General features: G+C 48.5%; 1 protein-coding gene and 1 long non-coding RNA gene across 2 annotated transcripts in view; one reads left to right on the top strand and one right to left on the bottom strand.

Annotated features, from left to right (window-relative positions):
* The window catches only part of Sptbn4 (spectrin beta, non-erythrocytic 4), an 85838-nt gene extending 62579 nt beyond the window's left edge, over window positions 1-23259 (bottom strand). The window contains exons 1-7 of the mRNA XM_087907477.1: window positions 23131-23259; window positions 18851-19043; window positions 8793-8944; window positions 7568-7741; window positions 5398-5489; window positions 3895-3975; window positions 1547-1662 (exon numbers count right to left, since the gene is read on the bottom strand). Coding sequence (XP_087763603.1) covers window positions 1547-1662; window positions 3895-3975; window positions 5398-5489; window positions 7568-7741; window positions 8793-8944; window positions 18851-19043; window positions 23131-23259 — 937 coding nt within the window. The remainder of the gene's footprint in view (window positions 1-1546; window positions 1663-3894; window positions 3976-5397; window positions 5490-7567; window positions 7742-8792; window positions 8945-18850; window positions 19044-23130) is intronic.
* Window positions 13298-22643, top strand: LOC148123372 (uncharacterized). The gene is made up of 5 exons (XR_015738185.1): window positions 13298-13392; window positions 15330-15448; window positions 18847-19063; window positions 19526-19668; window positions 22258-22643. It is a non-coding gene; the product is annotated as an uncharacterized LOC148123372 (long non-coding RNA).
* Window positions 23260-23643: the final 384 nt, after the last annotated feature.

Raw genomic sequence — 23643 nt, 5'->3', positions numbered from 1 at the left:
GATTGATCATGTGACTAGCTGCCGTAAGTCCCTGCTGCCTTGACTTCCCCACAGTGATAGGCTGGAAATTTGGAATCGTGTGCTAAAAATAAACCCGTTCTCCTCTAAGTTGCTTTTGGTCGGGGTGTTTAGTTAGAACAAGAGAAATAAAACTAGGACACAGTAGGTGAATACTCTGAGCCTTCATTTGCAGTTTTTTAAAATGCAGTTAAGGGTTGGAGAGATGGCTTAGTGGTTAAGAGGACTGGTTTCTCCTCCAGAGGTCCTGAGTTCAATTCCCAGAACCCACATGGTGGCTCACAACCATCTGTAGTGAGATACTGAGCCCTCTTCTGGCATGTAGGTGTACATGCAGATAGAGCATCATATACATGAAATAAATAAAACACAGTTAAAGCTGGGCTTAGTGCTGGGCGGTGGTGGCGCAAACTTGTAATCCCAGCACTTAAGACACAGAGACAGGTGGATCTTTGTTTTGAGTTTGAGTCCAGCCTGGTCTACAGTGAGTTCCAGGACAGCAAGGGATACACAGAGAAACCCTGTCTCGAAAAAAAAAAAAAACCAACAAAACCCAGATTTGACAGGCTGGGATGTGACTCAGTGGTAGAGCGTTTGCCCAGCATACACAGGACCCTAGATCTAATCCCCAGTACTGCAGAAACAAATAAAAGCGCCTCAGTAAGATTAGTGTGTGGACGAAAGAGAAGAGTATGAGAATGAAGGGGAGCCACTGTGACAACCGCCCAGCCATGTAGTCTGTACACAGAAAAGGAAGCTGCTGTCATCTCAGAGGCAGGGGTGGGAAGACAGTGCGGGGAGCACTGAGGATTGCCACAGAGGATGAAGGGAGAAATGGAGCTGGGATAGACAGAGAGTGAGCCAGGATAGATATAAGATCAGACATGAGGATGGGGAGAGGAAGAGAAGTAAAGGTAAAAAGCAAGACCTGGTAGGGCAGGCACTTGTAAGGCTGAGGCAAAAGAATGGCAAGCTCAAGGACTCTGGGGGGAAAAGGACATAAAAAACTGAGAGGTAGCTCAGGGGTAGAGCCCTCGCTTAGAATCCCCCAGTGAGGGGCTGGGTGGTATTTCTTGGTAGTAGAGCATCTGCCCTAGGATCCACCTGTGAGGGGTTTAAGCGCTGACTCAGTGTTAAAAAACACTCGCTTAACAAGTACCAGGTACCGTGTTCAATGTCTAGTACTAAACATCAGAGAAAGGAATGAAGTTAGAGGCAATGCTGTGGTTGGGACTGAAGACACTGTTGACTAGAGAGGGCGTTGGCTTTAAAACTGGGACTGGAGAGAAAATGGGGGTTGGGCATGGAATCAAAGGTGAGGAGAGGAGGGGTTCCACTGGGATGAGATGGGGGTGTAGTGAGGATGGAGAGAAGCTATAGCGGGAAGGGTATGGATGGAGACGAGGAAGGCTTGAGGAGTGAGGGGAGTTTGGAATGACCGTGGGTTCTGGCGTGGTACTGCGTGAGATGCAGTTATCTTCACAGTGGAGTTGGGAGGGGTTCAGAGACGGGACCAGATGGGGCTCACCTTCGGGGTCCAGCAGACGTGCTAGCCCCAGGTGCTGCTCGGCTGTGCGGAAAGCTCTCTGCAGGTTGTAGTTGGCGTTGGACTTGGTGAGTTTGCTGAAGTCCACAAGATCAGGCCTGGGCAGGGGCACAGAGCAGGCGGGCAGCAGGCAGGCTCCAGGGCCAGTGGGCAAGCGGGTAAAAAGACATCCTTACCTGAGCCCCACCCAGGTGAGGGGCACAACCCAAGCAAAGAGGAAAGGTGTGTATGCCGTGGGACGAGGCATGCACTGTTTGTTAGGGCATGTGTGCACATGTATTCATGTGTATTTATCGCTGGGCCAGGCTGTGTGCACAAACCAGTGGCTCTGTCCATATAAGCTTAGAGCAATGAGCCCACACGATGCCTTCCTGTGTAAGTCTATGGGATCATCTGGCAAATGAATCTATACAGCCCTGTGTGTGCCTCATGGGAGCATGTGTACATATGGTGCTCACATGCCTACTTGGCTATATTTGTACACGGCATTACATAGTGGTCAGAGCACATGTACTCATGACCATGTGTACTCAGGAGCATTAATATGCAGTATTTTATCATTGTCAGTCTATATGTATGTGTGTGTGTGTGTGTGTGTGTGTGTGTGTGTGTTGCACACATCTACCTGGGTGTATTTACCTTATTTCTTAGCCTACACTTATCAACTCCTCTTCCACCACATGGTTCTGAAAATCAAACTCAGGCCATCAGGCTTGGTGTCAAGGGACCTTCTGGAATATTTATTATTTACCTGTCTGTTTATTTATTTATTTGGATTTTCGAGATAGGGTCTCTCTATGTAGCTCTGGTTTTCCTGGAACTTGTTATGGCTTAAACTCACAGTGATTCACCTGCCCGTGCCTCCTAAGTGCTGGGATAAAAGGCATGTGCCACCATTGATGAATCTTCTGCAATATTTTATACAGCAATAATGTAGTTTTGGGGTGCATGATGCAGATATGTCTTCTTGGATATGTATATTTATGCATATAACATATTCATTTATCCTTATGTAACTGTCAGGGTATGTATATGGGTAGCCTGCACACGTATCTAACTGGGTGTGGTATATATAGCTTCCTGTCATGACCAGAAGTGTCAGGTCAGGAACCAGCCCACTGGCTGTGCCCCATTTCTCTGTAGGCTCCCTAAGCTGTGAACGGGGATAATAATGGCAAAGGCCTGCTGGGGTCGGCGAATAGTAAAAGGGCTCACACAGAGCAACGGGATGGGACTGGGGACATAAAAGGCGTTTCGTAAGCATCACCTGCTGGTAAACATGATCCAGTCACAGTGTGTGAGTTTCCTTGTGGGGAAGGTGTCCGGACCTCTCCACGTATGTGTGAGAGTGGGGACTGTGAGGGAGCACGTGCATGCGCCAGGAGAAACCGGGCACTGGTTTCCGCCGCACCTGAGCAAAGTCCTTCCAGACTCTAGGCTGGAAGCTTCCCCAGTCTGTCACTTGGAAATTTACGGTGTGGGTGTCGTTTTTCTGGACACTCAAACCCGAGCCTGTTTAGCGCTAGACCCTTGGGGACAGGTGCATGAATGAAGGAACCCAGGAAGCAGGGCTCTGGGGAGGGTGTAGAGGCACGATGTATGCTCCAGAGTGGACAGTGCAGCAGGAGAGGGTACCCCATCCTGGCTGTGCGTGTCTAGTCCCTCACTGGTAAATACAAGGCATTGTAGGTGTCCGCTCATGTGCCAACTAGTGTTTTATCAACTTGACACGAGCTAGAGTCGTCTGGAAGAGGCAGCCTCAGTTGAGAAAATACAACCGTCAGACTGACCTTATTTTCTTGCTTAAAGATCGACGTGGGAGGGCGCAGCCCACTGTGAGCAGTGCCATCCCCGAGCAACTGGTCCTCAGCTGTATAAGAAAAGCAGCTGAGCAGGCAGGCCATGAGGAGCAAGCCAGTAACCCGCGCTCGGCTTCAGTTCCTTCTGCCAGGCTCCTGCCCTGTGTTCCTACCCTGACTTCTCACAGTGACGGAGTGTGAACTGAGAGTTGTAAGATAAAACAACCCTTCCCTTCCTAAACTGATTTTAGTGTTTCATCCCAGCAATAGAAAATAAATGGAGACAACCGGGATTGAGTCCCCCTCTTTGGGTGTATATGTGCATAGATAATTTTGCATGGACACTCATCTGTGCAAAGTGCACGTGTCTGCATTTGTGGCCTGGACAAGGGTCTCTGTAGCTCTGTGAAAAACTGAAGGGGTAAAGGTGAAGAGGTAGATTTTCTGTGTCATCCATATGTGTGTATGTATGTGTGTGTGCAGGTGTGTGGCCTTGAGGATGTGGGGGCAGAGGACAGAGCAGGGTGGTACCTGTGACGGTGAATGAGGGCATTGAAGGCCAGGCCATCTCTCCAGCTGGTGGTGAAATTCTGGATGTTTACCTCAGGGTAACTGGGTGTAGGGAAGGGAAAGACAGAGGCAGAGATGAATCAAGAGGGAAGGATAGGAGTGACAAAGAGAAAGGTGGGTATTCAATGGGTATAGAAAGACCAAGGGATGGATGGATGGGTGGGTGGGTGGATGAATGGATGGATGCATGCATGGATGGATGCATGGATTGATGGATGGATGGGTGGATGAATGGATGGGTGGGTGGGTGGATGCATGAATTGATGGATGGATGGGTGGGTGGATGGACTGATGGGTGGATAGGTGGGTGAATGGATGGATGATGGATGGATGGATGGGTGGATGGATGGGTGGGTGGGTGAATGGGTGGATGGGTGGGTGGATGGGTGGGTTGATGGATGGATAAATGGATGGATGGATGCATGGATTGATGGATGGACGGTTGAATGGGTGGGTGGATGGACTGATGGGTGCATAGGTGGATGGGTAGATGGGTGGATGGGTGGGTAGATGGATGCATGATGGATGGACAGATAGGATAAATAGTATATATAGAAGAGAAGACCCAGGGACATGAAGAAAGAAAGCAAATGAGAAAAAATGGGAGGTAATGAGGAAAGAGAGAGGGAGAATGAAACAGAGGCAGAGGCAGGGAGACAATGGCGGGGAGAGAGACAGGAAGGCAAGAGAGTGGAAGGAAAAGAAGCAAGCAGAGGATGGGTAAGAGCGATACAAGGAAAAGCAGACTGAGGTAAAGACAGACAAGAGAAACAGATGGCTTCACATGACACAGTCCAGAAGGATAAGGCACACAAAGCCCACCTCCCTCCCATCTGTTCCTCCCGCTCCCCGACCCCTGCTCTCCATGGGGCACTGGAATATGTGCCATGATCCTCACAGACCACAAAGCTGGGGGTCTAAAGAGGCCACACTACAGCCTGCAGCCTGTGCCACCATCTCAATCATGCAGAAGGACCTTGAATTCCACTGCCCAGGCTGCAGTGTCCTACATGGACGGGTGACAGCTGACAGGAGCGAGGTGACCAGAACTTGGACATAGGCCGGGGGTGCACATAGGTGCCTGAGTGGTAAGATTGGGAGGAAGTGGGAGTAGAGGGACAGGAGCAGGCAGGGACAGCCACCTCTGTCAGCATGCTGTTCGGGGAGTTTGGATTTTCTTTTTTGGCAGACCTGGAATCAAACTCAGGCTCTTGGTACTCTAACGCAAGCAGTCTCTGAGCTGAGCTTGGCCCCAGCTTCTCCGCCACTTCCTAAGGCCTCTGCTGGTTTTGCTCTTCAACGTGGCTTCTTAGAAAGCTTGTTCGCCGAGGTCAGAGACATGTTTAGTTTACCAGTTTTGGACAAAAAATTTTGACAAAGGACATGTGCTCCTCCTTAAGCTGTTGTCCTGGAAGGAACCCCAAAGGTTGCAGGCACACCTGGCTGTGAGAAGGGGGTGCTCACCCAGCGGTTTTCATCTGGCACCACAAGAGCAGAGCGTCCTTGGCTGAGCGGGTCTCTCTGTTGTCCTCTGTCTCGATTTTGATGACCTGGATCTGTGAACAGACAAACACGATTTCAGGCCCTACCCCTCCTGCTTTTGAAGGTTGGTGGTGCCAGGGGAAGCTGGCAGGATTCAGGACTGTGAGGATGCTTTGGCAGTGGGCTGGTGCATCCAAAAGCTGGGGAGGAAGAGGTCAGTTCAGGTCTTACTTTCCTGAAGCAAACTGTGTGTGGGTAACTTCTGTGATTCCAGCCATTGTCCTCCCCTGTCTAGGCCAGTGTGGTGGACTTCATGTTAATTCCCATGTACATCAGCTCCCCATGTGGTACAAGGAGTGACACTGGGAACTCTCAGGTTATATCACAGGCCTCCCATGTGCTAAGCAAGCACTCTACCACTGAGTCATGCCCCTAGATTCTCATTAGGGAATTATAGGCAGGGTCTCTCCCATTAAGCAATGCTCCCAACTCCTCCCTGAGGATTCTAGGCAGGAGCTCTTCCATTGAGCCACATCCTCAACCCCTCACTGGGGGATTTTAGGCAGGTGCTCTACCACTGAACCACATCCTGATCCCTCACTGGGGGATTCTAGTCAGGGGCTCTACCACTGAGACACAGCCCCAGTCCCTCATTGGAAGATTCTAGGCAGGGGCTCTACCACTGAGCCACACCCCAGCCCCTCACTGAAAAATTCTAGGCAGGGGCTCTATCACTAAACTATATCCCAGTTTTCTATTTATTTATTATTTATTTATTTTTACAGAGTCCTTGAACTTGTTATCCTGGTCACTAACCCCAGTGTTCTTCGCCACTTCCAGCAGTCAAAGCTAGTCCCACCTCAATGCCTTTGCATCTCTGCCTCCCTCCCTTCTGGGGTTGAAGTCAGGCTCTCACGCATGCTAGGTAGGGGCTTTATCACCGGCTGTGCCTGTGCCCAGCACACCCTTCATATTTGTATGGAATGCAGCTGTCAGCATCTCAGCCACTTTCTGGTCACCATGTCTAAGATCTCAGCAACACTCACGTGGTATTTCACAGCCCTGGGCTGCTTTAAAACGCTCTGCTTCCCTGCATGGCATCGTTGGTTTCTGTAAAGCTTTAGAAACAACCCTCCTCTTCAGCCCTGCCCTCCCCACTCGGGACCTAGAAGCAGGTCATCTGGGGTGAGAGGAGAGTAATTTCCTCCGCCTAGAGATATTCCTCTCTCCCTACATGCCTGCTATCTATACATTTGTTTATTGCCTGTCTTTCTTATTACAGTGTGAGCTCCATAAAAGCTGATTCTGCCTGTTCATTTCCTTAGTGGAGCAAGATCGCCTGATCTGAGCCGCAGCTCCAACATCCAGCTCCGTGTAACTCAGAATATTAAATCCATCATGCTGGGTGGAGACCCCAGCTCTCTGGAGACTGAGGTCACAAGGATCACCGAGAATCTGAGGCCAGCTTCAGCTACAAGTGGGAGCCTGTCTTAAAACTCCCAATAATAATAATAATAATAATAATAATAATAATTTGGCTGTTGAAACAGTGCATCAGGTAGAGGCACCTGCTGTTAACCCTGACAACCCAAGAGTTCTCTCCTCAAGACCCATATGGTGCAATGCACAGTACTGAGTCCTGAAAACTGTCCCTTGGCCTCCATGCGCATGCCCCTCTCACACACACATAAAAACCCACCAATGAGGTGTAGTGGAGCACACCTTTAATCCCAGCACTAAGGAGGCAGAAGCAGGCAGATCTCTGTGAGTTTGAGGCCAGCCTGGTCTACAGAGCAAGTTCTAGGACATGCTCCAGAGCAACAGAGAAACCCTGTCTCAAAAAAACAAAAACAAACACCATTTTCCTCACTGGTAAAGTGAGCTAATTAACGCTACCTAATTTAAGGTTCTGTGTGTATTAAATGTCAACGTTTAGAACAGAGTGCGGAAGTACAAACAGTGTAGATATGGTTACAGCAGTAAGGGCGATCACAACTAATTGATACCATTGTTTTCATTACCACCACCTGGTTACAGAGTTCCTGGAAAATGGGAGGAAATTTTGGGGGAGGTGCTCTCCTAAGGCCCTGTGGTGGGCAGCAGACTGTGCTGGGGGTGTGGGGTACGGGTGGAGGAGAACATGGGGGATCACCTGGAAGCGCAGGATGATGGTCCAGACCAGCCCCAGCGTCAGCCGGTGGTTCCCATCCACTATGTCATGTGACCCCACATTCTCCAGGTGCACACGCTGTTCTTTCAGGAACTGCAGGGCCTTGTCCACGTTCTCCAGCGAGTGGATCCGCATGCGACCGCGAGTGGGCCTCGGCTAGGGCAGCAGGGGCATTGAGTGATGGGGACCTGGCCAAGAGCAAGGAGCCCTCGGCTCTGCCTCGCTCATAGCACGCCCCTTCAATCTCGTGCGAAACTCGCTGGGGGTTCAAGGCCAGCCTGGGCTACAGAGTTCCAAGCTAGCCGGGACTGCAGGGTAAGATGCAATCTCACACTCTCCCTATCTCCACAAGCCCTTATTGTTGCTGTTGGTTTGTTTTTTTTTAATTTTTGTTTCAACACTTGTTTTTTCAAGTGAATGACCCTTTGTGATTCACCTGGCTACACTCTCATCGTGAAGCCCTACCCCTTCCTTTGGTGCTATACCATAGGACCCCTCCTCTTTCTTGTCAGTAGCTCAATTCCTGTCACTGGGCTTTTTTCCTACATAGCTGCGCCCCACACAACTCCCTGAGAGTCCTGAGCTTTAGGCCTTCACTGTACACGCCGCCCCATCATAATCACGTTGGGATGCGGCTCATCAGACCCCAAAGCACAGCCCCAGCCCATACATCAAGACATTCATACAATATTGCCTTTGTCTCCAGAGATCCGTGACCTTGGTCTCACCCTACCAACCTAGACTGCCCCGCAACTGCAGTCCCCCCCCACCCCCCACCCAGCCTCCCTCAATTGACCTGGGCTTCCAAGTTTTTCCTGTTTTACAGACATGCCCCTTGCCACCTCCCAACCTGGCTGTCCCTTCTAAGCTCTTCTCTTCACTGCCAACTCCACCCCTCCCTAGAGCCTCACCTCTCCAACCTGGCTCTACCTGCCCTACAAAGCATCTCCTCTCTCTGGAGCCTCGCCCCCTGCAACGGAAACACCCCCAGCCTCACCCCATCCTCGTAAGAGTCCCACCTCCTTCAAAAAGCCCCGCCTCTCCATGGGGCTCTGAAAGAGGCCACCTCTTCAACTGCCCCTTGCCCTTACCTATCTGACTAAGGGACTGCTTGCCCACCGTGCCCTGTAGGACTCTAACTGTACCTCAGCCAGGGCCCTAATTAGAATCCAGCCCTTATTCCCCCAGCCCTTGAGGCCGCCCTCACCAGCTGCTCCCCGGACAGCACTTCCAGGAGCCGAGTAAGCACAAACCCATCCCGAAGGTCTGCGTAGAGGTCCCCGATGTGGCAGCCCACGCGGGCGAGGTGCGAATTCACCCACTTGGTGAAGGTTTTCTTCTGCACAGCCTCTCGCTCATCTGAAAGAAACAAATATTGAGTTCAGCCTTGCTAGGACTCGCTCATCTACGTCTAGCGTCCCTTCCACCACCCTCCAATCTTCTACTGGCCCAAGACGGGGGCCCTGGCACCTCTTCCAGCGTGGGTGCCTCCCACGACCTGCTACTGCGTGCCCAGTGACAACACACCTGTTCGCACATGTTTCCTAAAATACCATCCCCACGGGAAATCGTCCTGGCTCGCTATCCTAACTGACTTCATCCATCCATCTATCCATCTATTATTGGAGTGGCCACTCTACTGACCATGTCTCTAGCTCACTTTTCTTTCTTTCCCACTTTTTTTTCCCTCATGTGATCCATGCTGGCTTTGAAAGTGCTTTGAGACTGGTCTTAAATTTTCAGTTCTCCTGCCTCCCAAATTCAGGGACGACAAGCATGAACACTAAGCTTGGATGTTTTTGTTTCTCTTTATGTAGCATCTTGTAATGTGAGCTATACTTCAAATATTTTATATTTACTTATGTATTCATTTATTGACACAGGTTCTTACTGTATAGCATGGGGTTGGTCTTGAACTCACCATTCCCTGCCTGGTCTCTCTCGGGATCCCCAGCATGGACCACTGTTGGGATAATCTTTTCATACACTGTGTAAAGATGTGTCTCTGTTTTACCTTACCTGCCTAAGACACCTTCTGATTGGTTTAACAAAGAGCCGAATTGCCAATAGCTAGGCAGGAGAAGATAGGCGGGACTTCCGGTTAGAGATAGGAACTCTGGGAAAGAATCTGAGGCTGGAGATTTGCCAACCAGATGCAAGGGAAGTCGGGCATATGGTACTGAGGAGAGGTAACAAGCCATATGGCATAATGTAGATTAGCATAAACGAATTAACTTCAGTTTTAAGAGCTTAGTCGGGAACCGGCCTAAGATAAAGCCAGGCTTTCGTAAGTAATAAAAACTCTCCTTGTCATTATTCAGGAGATGATGATCCAAAGAGAGGCCTGCTACAGACTACCATGCCTAGGTTGAAACTAAAAGGTTTTAAAGTTTGAATTTACAGGCTGGCCTAATGACTTGTACCTGTAATCCCAGAATGTGGGGCACAGAAGAGGAAGTCCAAGGCCAGACTTGACTGTTTAAGACAATGTCTCAACCTCACTGCACCACTCAGGAAAAAAAAATGACTACCAGGCATGTTGGAGCACACCTTTAATTCCAGCACTCAGGAGGGAGAGGCACATGAATCTCTGTGAGTTAGAGATCAGCCTAGTCTACATATAAAGACCCTCCCTCAAAACAAGCAAGCAAACAAAACATAATAAATGAATGAATGAATTGAGTAAACTGGAAAAATAATGTGGTATAAAGAAATGTATACTATAATGTCATTATTTCTAGAATTTTCCACTTGATATTGTGAATCATGGTCACAAAGAAAGTGAGGCCTCAAACAAGGTGAGAACTCGATATAATTAGACATGAACTACCTGGTTAATGTGGTGACTACACTGAGTATTTGCATATTTAATCATTAAAAATATTTTTAAATTTTATGCATATGACTGCTTTGCCTATGTATGTGTACCAAGTGCATGTCTGGTGCCTGCAGAGACAGAAGACAGAGTGGAATCCCATGCATCTGGACTTCCAGACAGCTGTGAGCTGCCATGTGATGCTAGGAACCAAACCCAGGTCCTCTGCACCAGCAGGCAGTGCTCTTAAGCACTGAATCACTTCTCCAGCCCAGTATTTGGTTTTCTAAGACAGGATCTCACGCTGAGGCACAGCCTGCCCTTCAGTTCATGCAGTCCCCTTGCCTGGCCCCCCAAGTGCCCTCTGCTCATTATAAATGCAGCTATTGATCACTTTCTGTCTGTTCCATCTTTTTGACTTCTGGTGAGTCTGTAACTGAAAATAAAGAAAAAAATTGCATCTTGGCTTTCCTATTCTGTTCCCAACTCCTACAGGCTAGAAAGCCACAGGCCATAGAACACAAGATAAAAAGGAATTTACTAAGTACCTTGTTGGAGGCACCCTAGCACAGGCTGCTCACTTCAGGACCATCCAGAAGGTAATAAACTTCAGAACCCTTTCCAGCATGTGCATTTGTCTCTAGTTGTTACAGTAGCTTAGCACATACAGTTACATCCCAAAATAATATTAGTCACAAATTAATGCTGGGTGGGGGCGGCGCACACCTTTAGCCCCAGCACTCCGAAGGCAAAGGCAGGCAGATCTCTGTGACTTCAAGGCCAGGCTATTCTACAGAGTGAGTTTCAGAACTGGCTCCATAGCTACTTAGAAAAGCTGTCTTGAAAAACAAGAAGAAGAAGAAGAAGAGGAGGAGGAAAAGGAGGAAGAGGAGGAAGAAGAGGAGGAGGAAGAGGAAGAGGAAGAAGGAGGAAGAGGAGGAGGAGGAGGAGGAGAAGGAAACTATTAGCCACAATTGAAAGTTTTCTGCTAGTCCTCCAGCCTTCTAGGAAAGTGCTCTGTCACTGAGTCACACCTCAGCCCAGACCCTCACTGGGGGATTCTAGGCAGTAGTTCTACCACTGAGCCACACTCCTAGTCCCTCATTGGGGGATTCTAGGCAGGAGCTCTACCACTGAGCCACACCCCTAGTCCCTCATTGGGGGATTCTAGGCAGGGGCTCTACCATTTACATACATATACCTCCCACCTTGGGCATTTGCAGTTTTGATTTGTGCTTCATACTAACAGATTGTGATCAGAAATTCCCAAATCCACAACATTGTCCCTTATGAGATCACCAGCCATGTGGTCTAGGGTAGGTTTCCATGAATGTTGAGTATTATCAAAATAAAATTACAAAACAAAACAGAGAATTCATCACAATTTTGTTCCTTCAATCTTGAATTTCTACAATTTCAAGATTCTCTAGAATCTATTGAAAATAAAAAAACAACCTTCAAGTTGTGTGGGAGGCTGTTTGTTCGTTCCCAGCTGCCCAGACCACAAAATAATCACACAGAAACTATATTATTTAAATCACTGATTGACCAATCACTTAAGTATATTCTCTTATTTTATATTTTACCATGAGGCTTGTGGCCTGCCGTCAAGTTTCCAGCTGGCAGCTCACGTCTTTCTCCTCTGGCGGTGGCTACATGGTGTCTCCCGACTCCACCTTCTTTCTCCCAGCATTCAGTTTAGTTTCCCCCTCCATCTAGCTCTACTCTACCCTATCACAGGCCAGGGCAGCTACATTAACCAATAAAAGCAACACATATACAGGACTTTCCACACCATCAAGTCAACTCCAAATTCCTCTTTACAAATGGGAAGTTCACACCTATAATCCCAGACTTTGAGGGCTACTGATAGGAAGATTGTCACAAGTTCAATGTTAACCTAGTCTACAAATATCAGGCCTGCTAGAGCTACATGCAATATCAAGACCCTTCTCAAAGGAAGACAGAGGACCAGGAAGGGGAGATAGCCTTGAGAGTTCACTAAGCTTTCTGTTAGTTTCAAGCCTGCATCTATTTGTCAGAGAGGCTGGGGTGTGGCTCAGTGGTAGAGCCCCTGCCTAGAATCCCCCCAGTGAGGGGCTGGGGTAGAGCCCCTGCCTAGAATCCCCCAGTGAGGGGCTGGGGCGTGGCTCAGTGGTAGTTCCATTGAACCCATTCATGAACCTATACACATATGGTTGCTAGGTTCAAATAACATTGAGGTTAAGTAGAGAAGAGAAAGCCTTTTCAATAGATGGCACTGAATCAACTGAATATCCATATGGGAGAACAATCAATGACTTTGACCCACATACCACACAATAATAAATAATTAGTATCATTTGTTTTATGATCTAAATGGGAAAAAATATCTTCCTGAAATTGGAGCAGTCAGACATTTAGAACTGACCATTCTAGGTATTGAAACTAAGACCTTCCTGTTCTGAACGTGTGACCTACCACTAGGTCCAGCCTGTCACTGGGGGATTCTAGGCAGGTGCTCAGGGGCTGAGGGATTTTAAGCAGGGTCTCTACTACTGACAGACACTCCCAGCCTTCTTTTTCCTTTTTTTATTTTGAAACAATCATAGTAAGTTGTGAAGACTGACTTTCAACTGTCCAGGAAAGCTTTGAACTACCTATTCTCTGCCGCGCCAGCACGGCAACTGTCGGTCTTCTGAGCGAGGGACGTTGGGATGCAACAAAACTTCAGGTTCTGCAGACAAGCCTTTATTCCACTTTCTCACACAGTATATATAGCCCTCAGCAGGGGAGGCCAAGACAGCAAAAGCAGGAAGCTCATCACCATAACTCAGTGGCTTAGGGGTAAACATCCTTAGAAACATTGCTGAAAAAAACAGATTGTTCCTGTTTTTGTTCCTGTTTTCAACCAACTGCAAGAGTGCAAAACAGATCAAGTGGGGGTGCGAAGACCTGTCCTCTAGGGACCCAACAGTCCTCTCCCCTTCACATCTGAGTGCTGGGATTCCAGGTCTGTATTACCACACTCTGATCAAAAAATAATTGTTTTGGATTTTGCTGTTGTTGTTTGTGCTTGTTTGCTTGCTTGCCTGAAAGAGGGTCTTACTGTGTAGACCTGGCTGGTCCTGAACTCAAGAGATCTACCCTCCTCTGCCTCCATATTGTTGTGATGAAAGGCGCAAATGCGCCTCCACATTTAGTCTATCCTGTTTTGTTTTTTCCTTCCTTTTTTATTTTTATTTATTTATTTATTTTTAGGTTTTTCGAGACAAGGTTTCTCTGTAGCTTTGGACCCTGTCCTGGAACTAGCTCTTGTAGACAAGGCTGGCCTCGAACTCACAGAGATCCACCCGCCTCTGCCTTTCGAGTGTTGGGATTAAAGGCAGCTGCCCAGCCTCTGTTTATTTTACGTGTCTGAATGTTTTACCTGCGTGAATGTAAGTGTGTACTGCATGTATGTCTGGTGCCTGAAGAGGCCAGAAAAAGGCACCAGCTTTCTTGGACCTGGAGTTATGGAGGACTGTAAGCTATAAGACATGGGTAATAGGAACTGAACATGAGTCCTCTACAAAAGCATAAAGTGCTCTTAACCATTGAGCCGTTTGTCAGTCCTATTTTTAACAAGGGGTCTCCTGTAGCTGAGAACTGCCCTGAACTTGCTCTGTAGCTAAGGATGACCTTGAATTTCTGATCCTCCTGCCTCTGCCTCCCAACAGATGGGATTCCAGACCTCATCCAAAGATTGCTTGAATAAGACATTATCAGTCTGACGATTCTGTCTGGTCCCATACCCATGCTTGGGTATATCTTATTCTGTCCCTAGCATCTGTATTATTCTTCTACCTCCAAGCTTGAAATCTACCCTCCTTGGGGGGTAGCTCAGTCAGAAAGTATCTGCCACACACACATGAGGACCTGAATTTGATGCATCAGAACATATATTAAAAGGTTTAGTCCCTCAGTGTGCACCTGTAATCCCAGCACCGGGGATGTAGAGCTGGGCAAAGCTACAGTCCTTGCTGGCCAGCTGCTAATCTAGCCAAACTGGCAAGCTTGGCTAGTTCAATGGCAGACCCTGTGTCAAAACCAATAAGGCAAAGGCTGAGTGAGGGAGACACCTGATGTCAAGCTCTGGCCACCACATGTGTGTGCACAGTTGTGAGACAGGCTATCCTCAAACTATGGAACCAAAGATGACCTTGAACTCCTGATCCTCCTGCCTCGACCATCCAAGTTCTTTTCTTTTTTAAAGTTTTTTTTCTTTTCCTCTTTTTTGTTTTCAAGACAGAGTTTCTCTGTGTAGCCCTTGCTGTAGAATAGGCTGGCCTCGAACTCAGGAATCCACTTGCCTCTGCCTCCTGAGTGCTAGGATGAAAGGTGTGTACCACGACTGCCTAGCTCTATCCAAACTCTGAGAGTGCAGGGGTGTAGATCTATGCCTGGCTATTATCTTTCACACAGCCCTGATGGGAATGGAAAACGGTTTTAAAAAGAAATAAAATAAAATAAAATTGAACATTTCCACTAAAATCAGATATGCCCTGGTATAGCTTGACTCTGAAATGTCTCCCAATTTTTTGAACTCCTGGTCTCCAATTAGTGTCTCTCCTTTTTCCTTTCCTTCCTTTCTTTCTTTTCTTTCTTTCTTTCTTTCTTTTTTTGTTTCTGTTGTTGTCATTGTTAGTGGTCCTAGGCTATGGGATGAGACTTGTAGAAACAGGCCATTATGGATGGGATAGAAGGTTACCCAGCCCCTATTTACCACTTCCTTCCTCTGTTTCTGATCTACCAAGATATAAGAAGCCCCTGCTTCATGTTCTCCTGTCACTAACCCCACCACACCTTCTCCACCTCTATGAACTAAAGCAGTTGAGTGTCCTTAAATTGTCTCTACCGGGTGTTTGGTCACAGCAACCTGAAATTAATACAAATAAACACACACTCTAGGTTGCAACAAGTTCACTCCCAGCTTCGGGGGCTGGCCACCCAGAAATGTGCCAGAAGCTGACAGAATCACCATGTGTAGTCCCAACCTGATGCTCAAAGGCCCAGCAACAGGTCAACAGGTAGACTGTGGTGTGTCTACAGTGTGGAATCTTAGACATCATGGATGAACTCACAAGCATAATATTGAAAGAATAAACCAAAGACATAAAAGAGTGTAGCATGCCAGGCACAGTAATAAAGTTGGTGATCCTGGTAGTTAGGAAGCTGAGCAAAAACATTGGGAGTTTGAGACCAGCCTGAGCCACAAAGCAATACACTGTCAAAAGTCATGTGGTGGGGTACATGTCTGTATTTCCAGCACTTGGGAGGCTGAGGTAGGATATAGGGTGAGACCTTGTCTAAAAAGAAAAGAAAAGAAGAAGGAAGGAAGGGAGGGAGGGAGGGAGGGAGGGGAGAGAATAAAAGAAAAGAGAAGAAAAGAAAACAGGGCTGGTGAGATAGTTCAGTAGGTGAGGGCACCAGCTTGTACACGTCTAGTGATCCAAGTTCAACCCCTGAAAGGCAGGCAAAGGTGGAAGGAGAGAACTGACTTGTAGAATTGTCCTCTGACCTCCTCATGCCATGCACGCCACAGCAAGCACACTGACACACGTACCTCATGCACACACATGGTGAAAAACAGAACACAGAGATTGGGGAAATGGCTCTGTGGCTAAAAGCACTCACTGGACAATCACGGGGACCTGAGTTGGGATCCCAGCATGCACATAAGGAGCCAGGCACCCAACCTAAGCCTGTAACCCCGGCTCTGCGATGACCAGAAGGCAGGATTACCAGAGCTTTTGTCTTCAAGTCTAGTCCAGAAAAATCCAAAGTCCAAGGTCAGCAAGACCCTTTCCACCAGGATCAGGTGGAAGATGGCAGATGAGGACACCCAGAGCTTGTCTCTGAGTGTATTACATGCGCACGCGCGCACACACACACACACACCTGCAAGCAAACTATCCACACACATACACTTGTTTTATTTTGTTTTGATTTGGGTTTACTGTTGTTGCTGTTTTCAAGACAAGGTTTCTCTGTAGAGACCTGACTGTCCTAGAACTCTTTCTGTAGACCAGGCTGGCCTCAAACTCAGAGATCTGCCCACCTCAGCCCCCCGAGAGCTGTGATTAAACGCATGCACCACCACTGCCCAGCACAATAAACTCTTTTATATTAAAAATTAAAACACAGGCCAAGCATGGTAGCAGACATCTTTAATTCTAGCACTTGGAAGTCAGAGGCAGGCGGATCTCTGTGAGTTCCAGGCCAGCCTGGTCTACATAGTGAGTTCCAGGACAGCCAGGGCTACACAGAGAAACCTTGCCTCAATAAACAAACAAATAAATAAAACACGCTCATTGAGGATTATCCTGCCAGCCAAACAACCACCATCCTTGGGAGTTCAGCCATGTCAGACTGCAAAAGGTCATCACAGTCGAACATGTGATTGCTGACTTCTAAGAGACTCCCTAATAGACATCCAGAGGCTCCAATCGTATGGTGACTGCAACACTGCCCTAACTGTGCATGGCCTCAGGGAGGGGCTAGAGTATGAAGACTAGGCAGGACTCCATCATCCCTGAAGGGTAAAGACTTTCCAGTCCAGCAGCCACACCACTGTACCTCCCTCCTCACCTATGTTCTGCACACAGCACGTCCACTGGTGCCCAAGGGTGAACTTTGGTGTCACCATAGCATGGCTTATCACTGAGACCCTGGTAAGGGAACAGACATTGTTTACACTTTTCCCAGGGAAAGAATTTTAGCAAAACACACACATACACACACACTCACCAAAGTCTTGGGCCACCAAGAATGCTCAGTAGATAAGGGGGCCTGCCATCAAGTCTGATAACCTGAGTTCAATCTCTAGGACCCACATGGTGGAAGGAGGGAACAGACTCCCACAAATTCTCCTCTGACTTCTATACACATGTTATCCCACATGCAGACATGCAGACAGACAGATATGTAGACAGACAGATAGATGTAATAACATAACAAGGAGTCTGGAGAGATGGCTCATCAATGAAGAGCACTCAGCTGCTCTCCTGAGGACCAGAGTTCAGTTCCCATCACTCACACTAGGGGGCTCACAGCCACCTGTGACTCCAGCTCCAGAAGACCCAATGTCTCTGGCCTCTGAATACACACACACACACACACACACACAAGCACTCTCACACACACAAGCACTCACACACACAAGCACACACACACACCTGCACTCACATGCACACACCTGTATTCAACATGCACACACCTGCACATAATTACAGATAATATCTTTTTTTTAATGTAAGAAATATAAACACAGTCCTAAATAGAATCGTTTGGCATTTCAGGACCAGCTCCACCACTCAGGAAGCTACGGCAGGAGAAGGCTGTGAATTCCTGGGTTAAACTGAAAGACCTCGCCTTAGGAAGGGAAAATGAGGGCTGAGAATCTGGCTTACTTTTGCTCTTGCTAAGGACCCAGGTTCGATTCCCAGCATTCATGTGGAAGCTCACCACCTCCATAGGTACCAGGAATGCATGTGGTAAACAGACAAACATACAGACAAAAACACTCATACACATTAAATAATTTTTCAAAAATCTAAATTTTTAAAGAAAGAAAGAAAATGAGAGCTGGGGGTGTGATGGCACAGGTTTTTGCGGGCCTTTAACAAGGAGGCAGAGGTAGGCGATTATCTGTGAATCTAGGGCCATTCTAGTCTATACATCAAGTTCCAGGACAGTCAGAGCTACCGAGAGAGATTGTCTTGAAAAAGAATATTGCTGGGCAGTGATGGTGCATGCCTTTAATCTCAGAATTTGGGAGACAGAGGTAGTTAGATCTCAGAGTTCAAGGCCAGCCTGATCTACAAAGTGAGTTCTAGGACAGCCAGGGCTGTTTTACAGAGAAACCCTGTCTTGAGAAACAAAATAAACTAACAAAAAAGTCCCGTGATTGGTGATGGTGCACACCTTTAATCCTAGCACTCTAGAGACAAAGGCAGGAGGATCTCTGAGTATAAGGCCAGCCTGGTCAACAGAGTGAGTTCCAGAACTGCCAGGGCTACATAAACAACCCCCCCCCCACCAGTCTCAAAAACAAAAACAAAAACAGAAAACAAAATGACATAGTTCTGGGACTGTGCATTTGGATAGTTATGTGGGTGCACTGCCTCACCCAGGAACCCTGAGTCATTATTTCAATTCAACTAAATTAGAAAAATAAATAAAAATTAGAACTAAGTCGAGCTGAAATTAGTCCCCGAGCAGCACTGGGCGCACCAGTGCTCACTGGCGGAGGCTGCATAGACATTGCAGATGCAGACCCAGCTCCAACGCAGTGGGGACTTCACTGGCAGAGCCAATCAGCGGGGACTCTTCCATGTTCCCAGGCATCAAGATTCTCAGGCACTAAGAGACACCAACGCCACAGAGGCCTCCTCCCACTACTCCACCCAGCCACCCTCTTTTCCAGGTACCTGCTAAGGCCTTGATCCTAGAGCACTCGAAGAGGGAAGCCGCAGTGGTGTTGGCAGCTGCCGGAGGTTCCCGATCCCAGCCCCTATCTGGACTCTCCCAGCGGGCTGCAGGGTTGTTGTTGTTGTTGCAGGCTGGTGGGCCCTCCATGTTGTCCACTTCTCCTTGAACTTGTGCCATTGGGGATGGCAAGGCCTGGGAATGGGGAAAGAAAGGTAAATGCAGGAAACGGCCAGAGACCAGAGTACCCACTTCTCATTCTCTCAGTGGGTGCCTACTCACTCAGTTCCCTGTCTCAGTCTGGGTTTCTCTGTCTTTCACAGTAGAACAACAACAATAATAATACCAAGAAAGAAAGAAAGAAAGAAAGAAAGGAAGGAAGGAAGGAAGGAAGGAAGGAAGAAAGGAAGAAAGGAAGAAAGGAAGGAAGGAAGAAAGGAAGAAAGAAAAAAGAAAAGTAAAAAGCCAATTGTGATGGGCATTGCCTGACTCAACCCACAGTTGAGTCAGGAAGATTGGGAATTTCAGGCTAGCCTGGGCTACATAGCTACATTTTTGTCTCAAAGAATCAAATAACAGTGGCTAGAGAGACATCTCAAGAGTGTGTTGATCTGAATTCAACTCCCAGAACCCATGTAACAAACCAAACATATAGTGGTGCATGCTTGTAATCCTAGGGGATTGGAGACAAGCAGACGCCTGGGACTTGCTGGCCTGACAGCCTAATCTGTGAGCTTCCAGCCAAGCAAAGGACCTGTCTCAAAAGCAAGATGTACATCACCTGAGGAATGACACCCAAGTTGATCTCCAGCCTTCACAGGTATCTGGACACTTGATTATCTAAACACACACACACACTAAATCAAATAAGAATAATAAACCAGATCAGGTATGGTCGCACACGTCTCTAATTCCAGCCACTCAAAAAGCAGAAACAGGTGGATCTCTGTGAGTTCAAGGCCAGCCTGACCTACATAGTAAGTTTCAAGCTAACAAGGATTGCAAAGTGAGACCTAGTCTCGATTTTCATCATCATCATCATCATCATCATCATCTGGGGCCATCAGTTAAATGCCTGCAACATAAACATGAGGCTTTGAGTTCAGATCTCTGGCACCCATGTAAGAAACAGGGCATAGGCGTGTACATCTGTAACTCTAGCTAGTAATGACTGGGGCAGAGACCGTGAGTCCTCAGAGCTCACTGGCCAGCCATTCTGGCCAAGCAGTGAGGTCTGGTTCAGTGAGAGACCCCCATCTTCAAAAATAAACAAGAGGGGCTAGAGAGAGGGCTCAGCGGTTAAGAGCATGGCTGCTCTTCCAGAGAACCCAGGTTCAATTCCCAGCACCCACATGGTGGCACACAGTTGTCTGTCTGTAACTGCTGTTCTAGGGGATCCAACACCCTCACGCAGAGTACAGCCAAAATACCAATGCACAGAAAATAAAAATAAATAAATTGTCAAATAAGAGCTGAGTGGTAGTGGCACACACCTTTAATCCCAGCACCCAAGAGGCAGAGGCAGGTGAATCTCTGTGAGTTTGAAGCTAGCCTGGTCTACAGAGCATGTTCTATGGCTGCACAGAGATATATTGGCTCAAAAACAAAAAACGCTGATGCATGCACAGAAACATGCAAATACACACATACACACACATACACGCAAGCACACACGCACACACGTACCCAAGATGAGCCTGCTCGGTGAGGCAGGAGGAAAAGGGGTGTAGAAAGGGCCTACACTCAGCTACACAGTAGTTTAAGACCCATCTGGGCTACAGGAGAGACAGGCTGGAGAGATGGTTCAGTGGTTAAGAACACTCATTGCTTTTGCAGAGGACTCAGCTCAGTCCCAGCACCCACATGGTGGCTCACAACTGCTAGTAACTTCAGCTCCGGGGGAATCTGGCCTCCATCAGCTCCTGCCCACACATGGTTCACGTAAACTCAAGCAAGCAAACACACTTAATATAAAGAAAGTAAACAATAAATCGTTAAACACTACTACTAAATGATGAATAATTTTTTTCCCTCAAGACAGGGTTTCTCTCTGTAACCCTGGCTGTCCTGAAACTCACTCTGTAGACCAGGCTGGCTTCAAACTCACAGAGACCCCAGCCTCCCAAGTGCTGGGTTCAAAGGCATGCACCACCACAGCCTTAAAAAAAAAAAGTCAGCATGATAACAACGTCGAGCCTGGCCACTTCAGCGAGCAGCAGGAACGAACCCGAGCCCGTGCCTACTACAGCTCGGCAGCCACTGTATTCTTTGAAGAGCACTGAGCACTGACACTTCTTCTCAGAACTCCACCATGCAGCAGGGACGGCAAGAGTAACACATCTGAGTCCTGGCCTTGCTCAGGACTTTATGTGCTTTCATGTGTTTAATTCCTTAGGGATCAGTTATCATTAGACCCATTTTACAGAGGAGAACTCTGAGGCATGAAGGCATTCACTCACTTGCCTGAGTTATACAGCTAAGTCAGCTGCTGGGGCTCAAACTGAGTGGATTAATGTCCCCAAATGTTCACCCCTGTAGTCACCACCCTTTGTTGTGTAACTGTGTTGTTCTCCAACTTCCTGGCGAAGTAAGGTCTATGGGTTCTGGGGAAGACATCCTTCCCTTAGACCCTGGTTTCTAGCACATGACTTACTTTGACTGGCAGAGTTGACTGGGAAGTACTAGCTGGCCAGTCCGGAGCCCGTTAGACACAGGAGGCTGCTTGGGCTAACTGTGATCTTAGACTAGAGTAGGTCCAGGGCCACAGGCTCTCCAGACAAAGCCAGCTACAGCCAATGATGCCCGCTATCACTGTGACACCCCTAAAACTTGAGGTCTGAAGAACTGGACTATCAAGTCTAACCTAAATTATTAAACTCTTGACTTGACAGCTAAATAAATGTTTAGTGTTTCAAGACAGTGAGTTGGGTCAGGCAGTGGTGGCACACACTTTCAATCCCAGCACTTAGGAGGCAGAGACAGGCTGATCTCTATGAGTTTGAGGCCAGTCTCGTCTACAGGGCAAGTTCCAGGACAGGCTCCTAAGCTACTGAGAAATCCTGTCTCAAAAAACAAACAAACAAAAATCCAAGACAGTGAGTAGGAGGCAGGGTGATTTGTTACACAGCATTCCATAGCTGGCTGATGCACTGTCTACCTCTAGAATCCTGATACATTATAAATACCTATTTGACGCCAAGCGTATCTCCAACACAACCTCCACATACACACCCCAGGCCTAGTTCTAAGACTATAAAAATAGAATAATACACTCTTTTCAAAGAACCCAGACAACTGCAAACTCGGGAGAGTTTAAAATGCTACGTAGGTTGTAAGTTGTGGCCAACGGTAGATTATTCCTTTCCGTGGGCTCTCTACAACCCATTGCTCTTCTTCCCTTCTCCCATAGAGACCTGTAAGAGACCACATGGCTACCTAGGGACTGGCAGCGTAAACTCAGTCAAGTCAACGGACCCGTCTGCTCTTCATTGAGTCATCTGTGGAAATCCTTAGGGTGTCTGAAGATGAACCGAGCTGCTCACTCGGCAAACACGGTATCTGGTACACAGCAAGCACTCAGTACATCTCTCATTATGCTGTTCTTCCTCCCAGAGTGTCCAGAATTGCACCCAGAGCCTCACACTTCCGTGTGTTCCACCACTGAGCCACAGGGCCAGACAAGTCTGAGTTTTCACCCTTTGGGCTTAGCAAGTCCAGGGTTCTGTCCAAGAGTCAAGAAGAGGCAGGCTCGATGCTTTGTTCCGGCTGTGTGGAAACCTAAGTAGCTTGAACTCAGTTTCTCCGTGCTTTTATTTCCTTCCCGGTTAATGGGTGGTCACAACTGTTTCCCCAATGGAGGATACTTGGGCCAGAGGAGGCGCTTAGCACTTGGCGAGCTTTCTGCCGGGCTCAGGGAGCAGCTCTGGCCTTTGGGAGGTGGTGGTGGGGGTATAGAAAGAGGGGTCCTGCCGGCCCTGGCAAAGGCCGTGGGGCGCTGAGATGAGACCCGATGCTTTAACCCTTCCAAAGCCGCGCCTCTCTGCCCTTGCAGTCCAGTAACCATGCGGAGGAGTGGGGCCTAGGAAGGACAAGGCCTTGGGGTGACCCACGCCTGGCCAGAGACTGGACTAGGTAGGGGTGAGGGGGTTCGCTGCACGCTGGATCCCAAACCTCCACCCGGCTAAACAAACCAGTAGGCTCGGGCCCGCCAGGGTGCGGGGGAATGAAGCTGGGCCAGGTGGGGAGATGCTGGGGAAGGGCCGCCGTCCGCACGGCCGCTCACCTGGGCGCCGGCCGCCGATGCGGTCCCCGATGCTCGCCGCGCAGCACCGCCCTCCCTGCGGGCGTTCGCCGCCGGGCCCGGCCCGGCTCTGTTCGGCCCCGCCGGCCCGCCGCTCGGCCAGATCCGCATGCGCCGCCGTCGCCGCGCCTCCCCCACGCGCCGCAGCCGCTCCGCGCGCCCCCGGGACCCCTCCCGCACGCCGCCACGCCGCCCGCGCTGTCACACACCGGGCCACGCGTGTGATGCACAGCCGCGCTCGCGAGCGCTCGAGGCAGCGTCACACACTCCCACACAGCCACTCTCACACACCGGGGCCTCTGGCAACGTCACACACACCCTCTCCACATGCACACTCTCACGGTGTCACTCTTTCGCGTAGGGTCACGCAGGGTCAAATCTTCCAACTGACATATAGTCATTTGCTGTGTTTTCCTCTCTGGAATGTGCCCTGCAGGGTCATTCACTATGACACACTCAGATAGAGCCACCACCAATAGTGTCAAATGTAATCAT

Source organism: Myodes glareolus, chromosome 1 (genome assembly GCF_982192425.1).
Source record: "Myodes glareolus chromosome 1, mMyoGla1.1, whole genome shotgun sequence".
In the NCBI taxonomy this organism is placed as follows: Eukaryota; Metazoa; Chordata; class Mammalia; order Rodentia; family Cricetidae; genus Myodes; species Myodes glareolus.
This window is presented reverse-complemented; position numbering and strand designations above follow the sequence as displayed.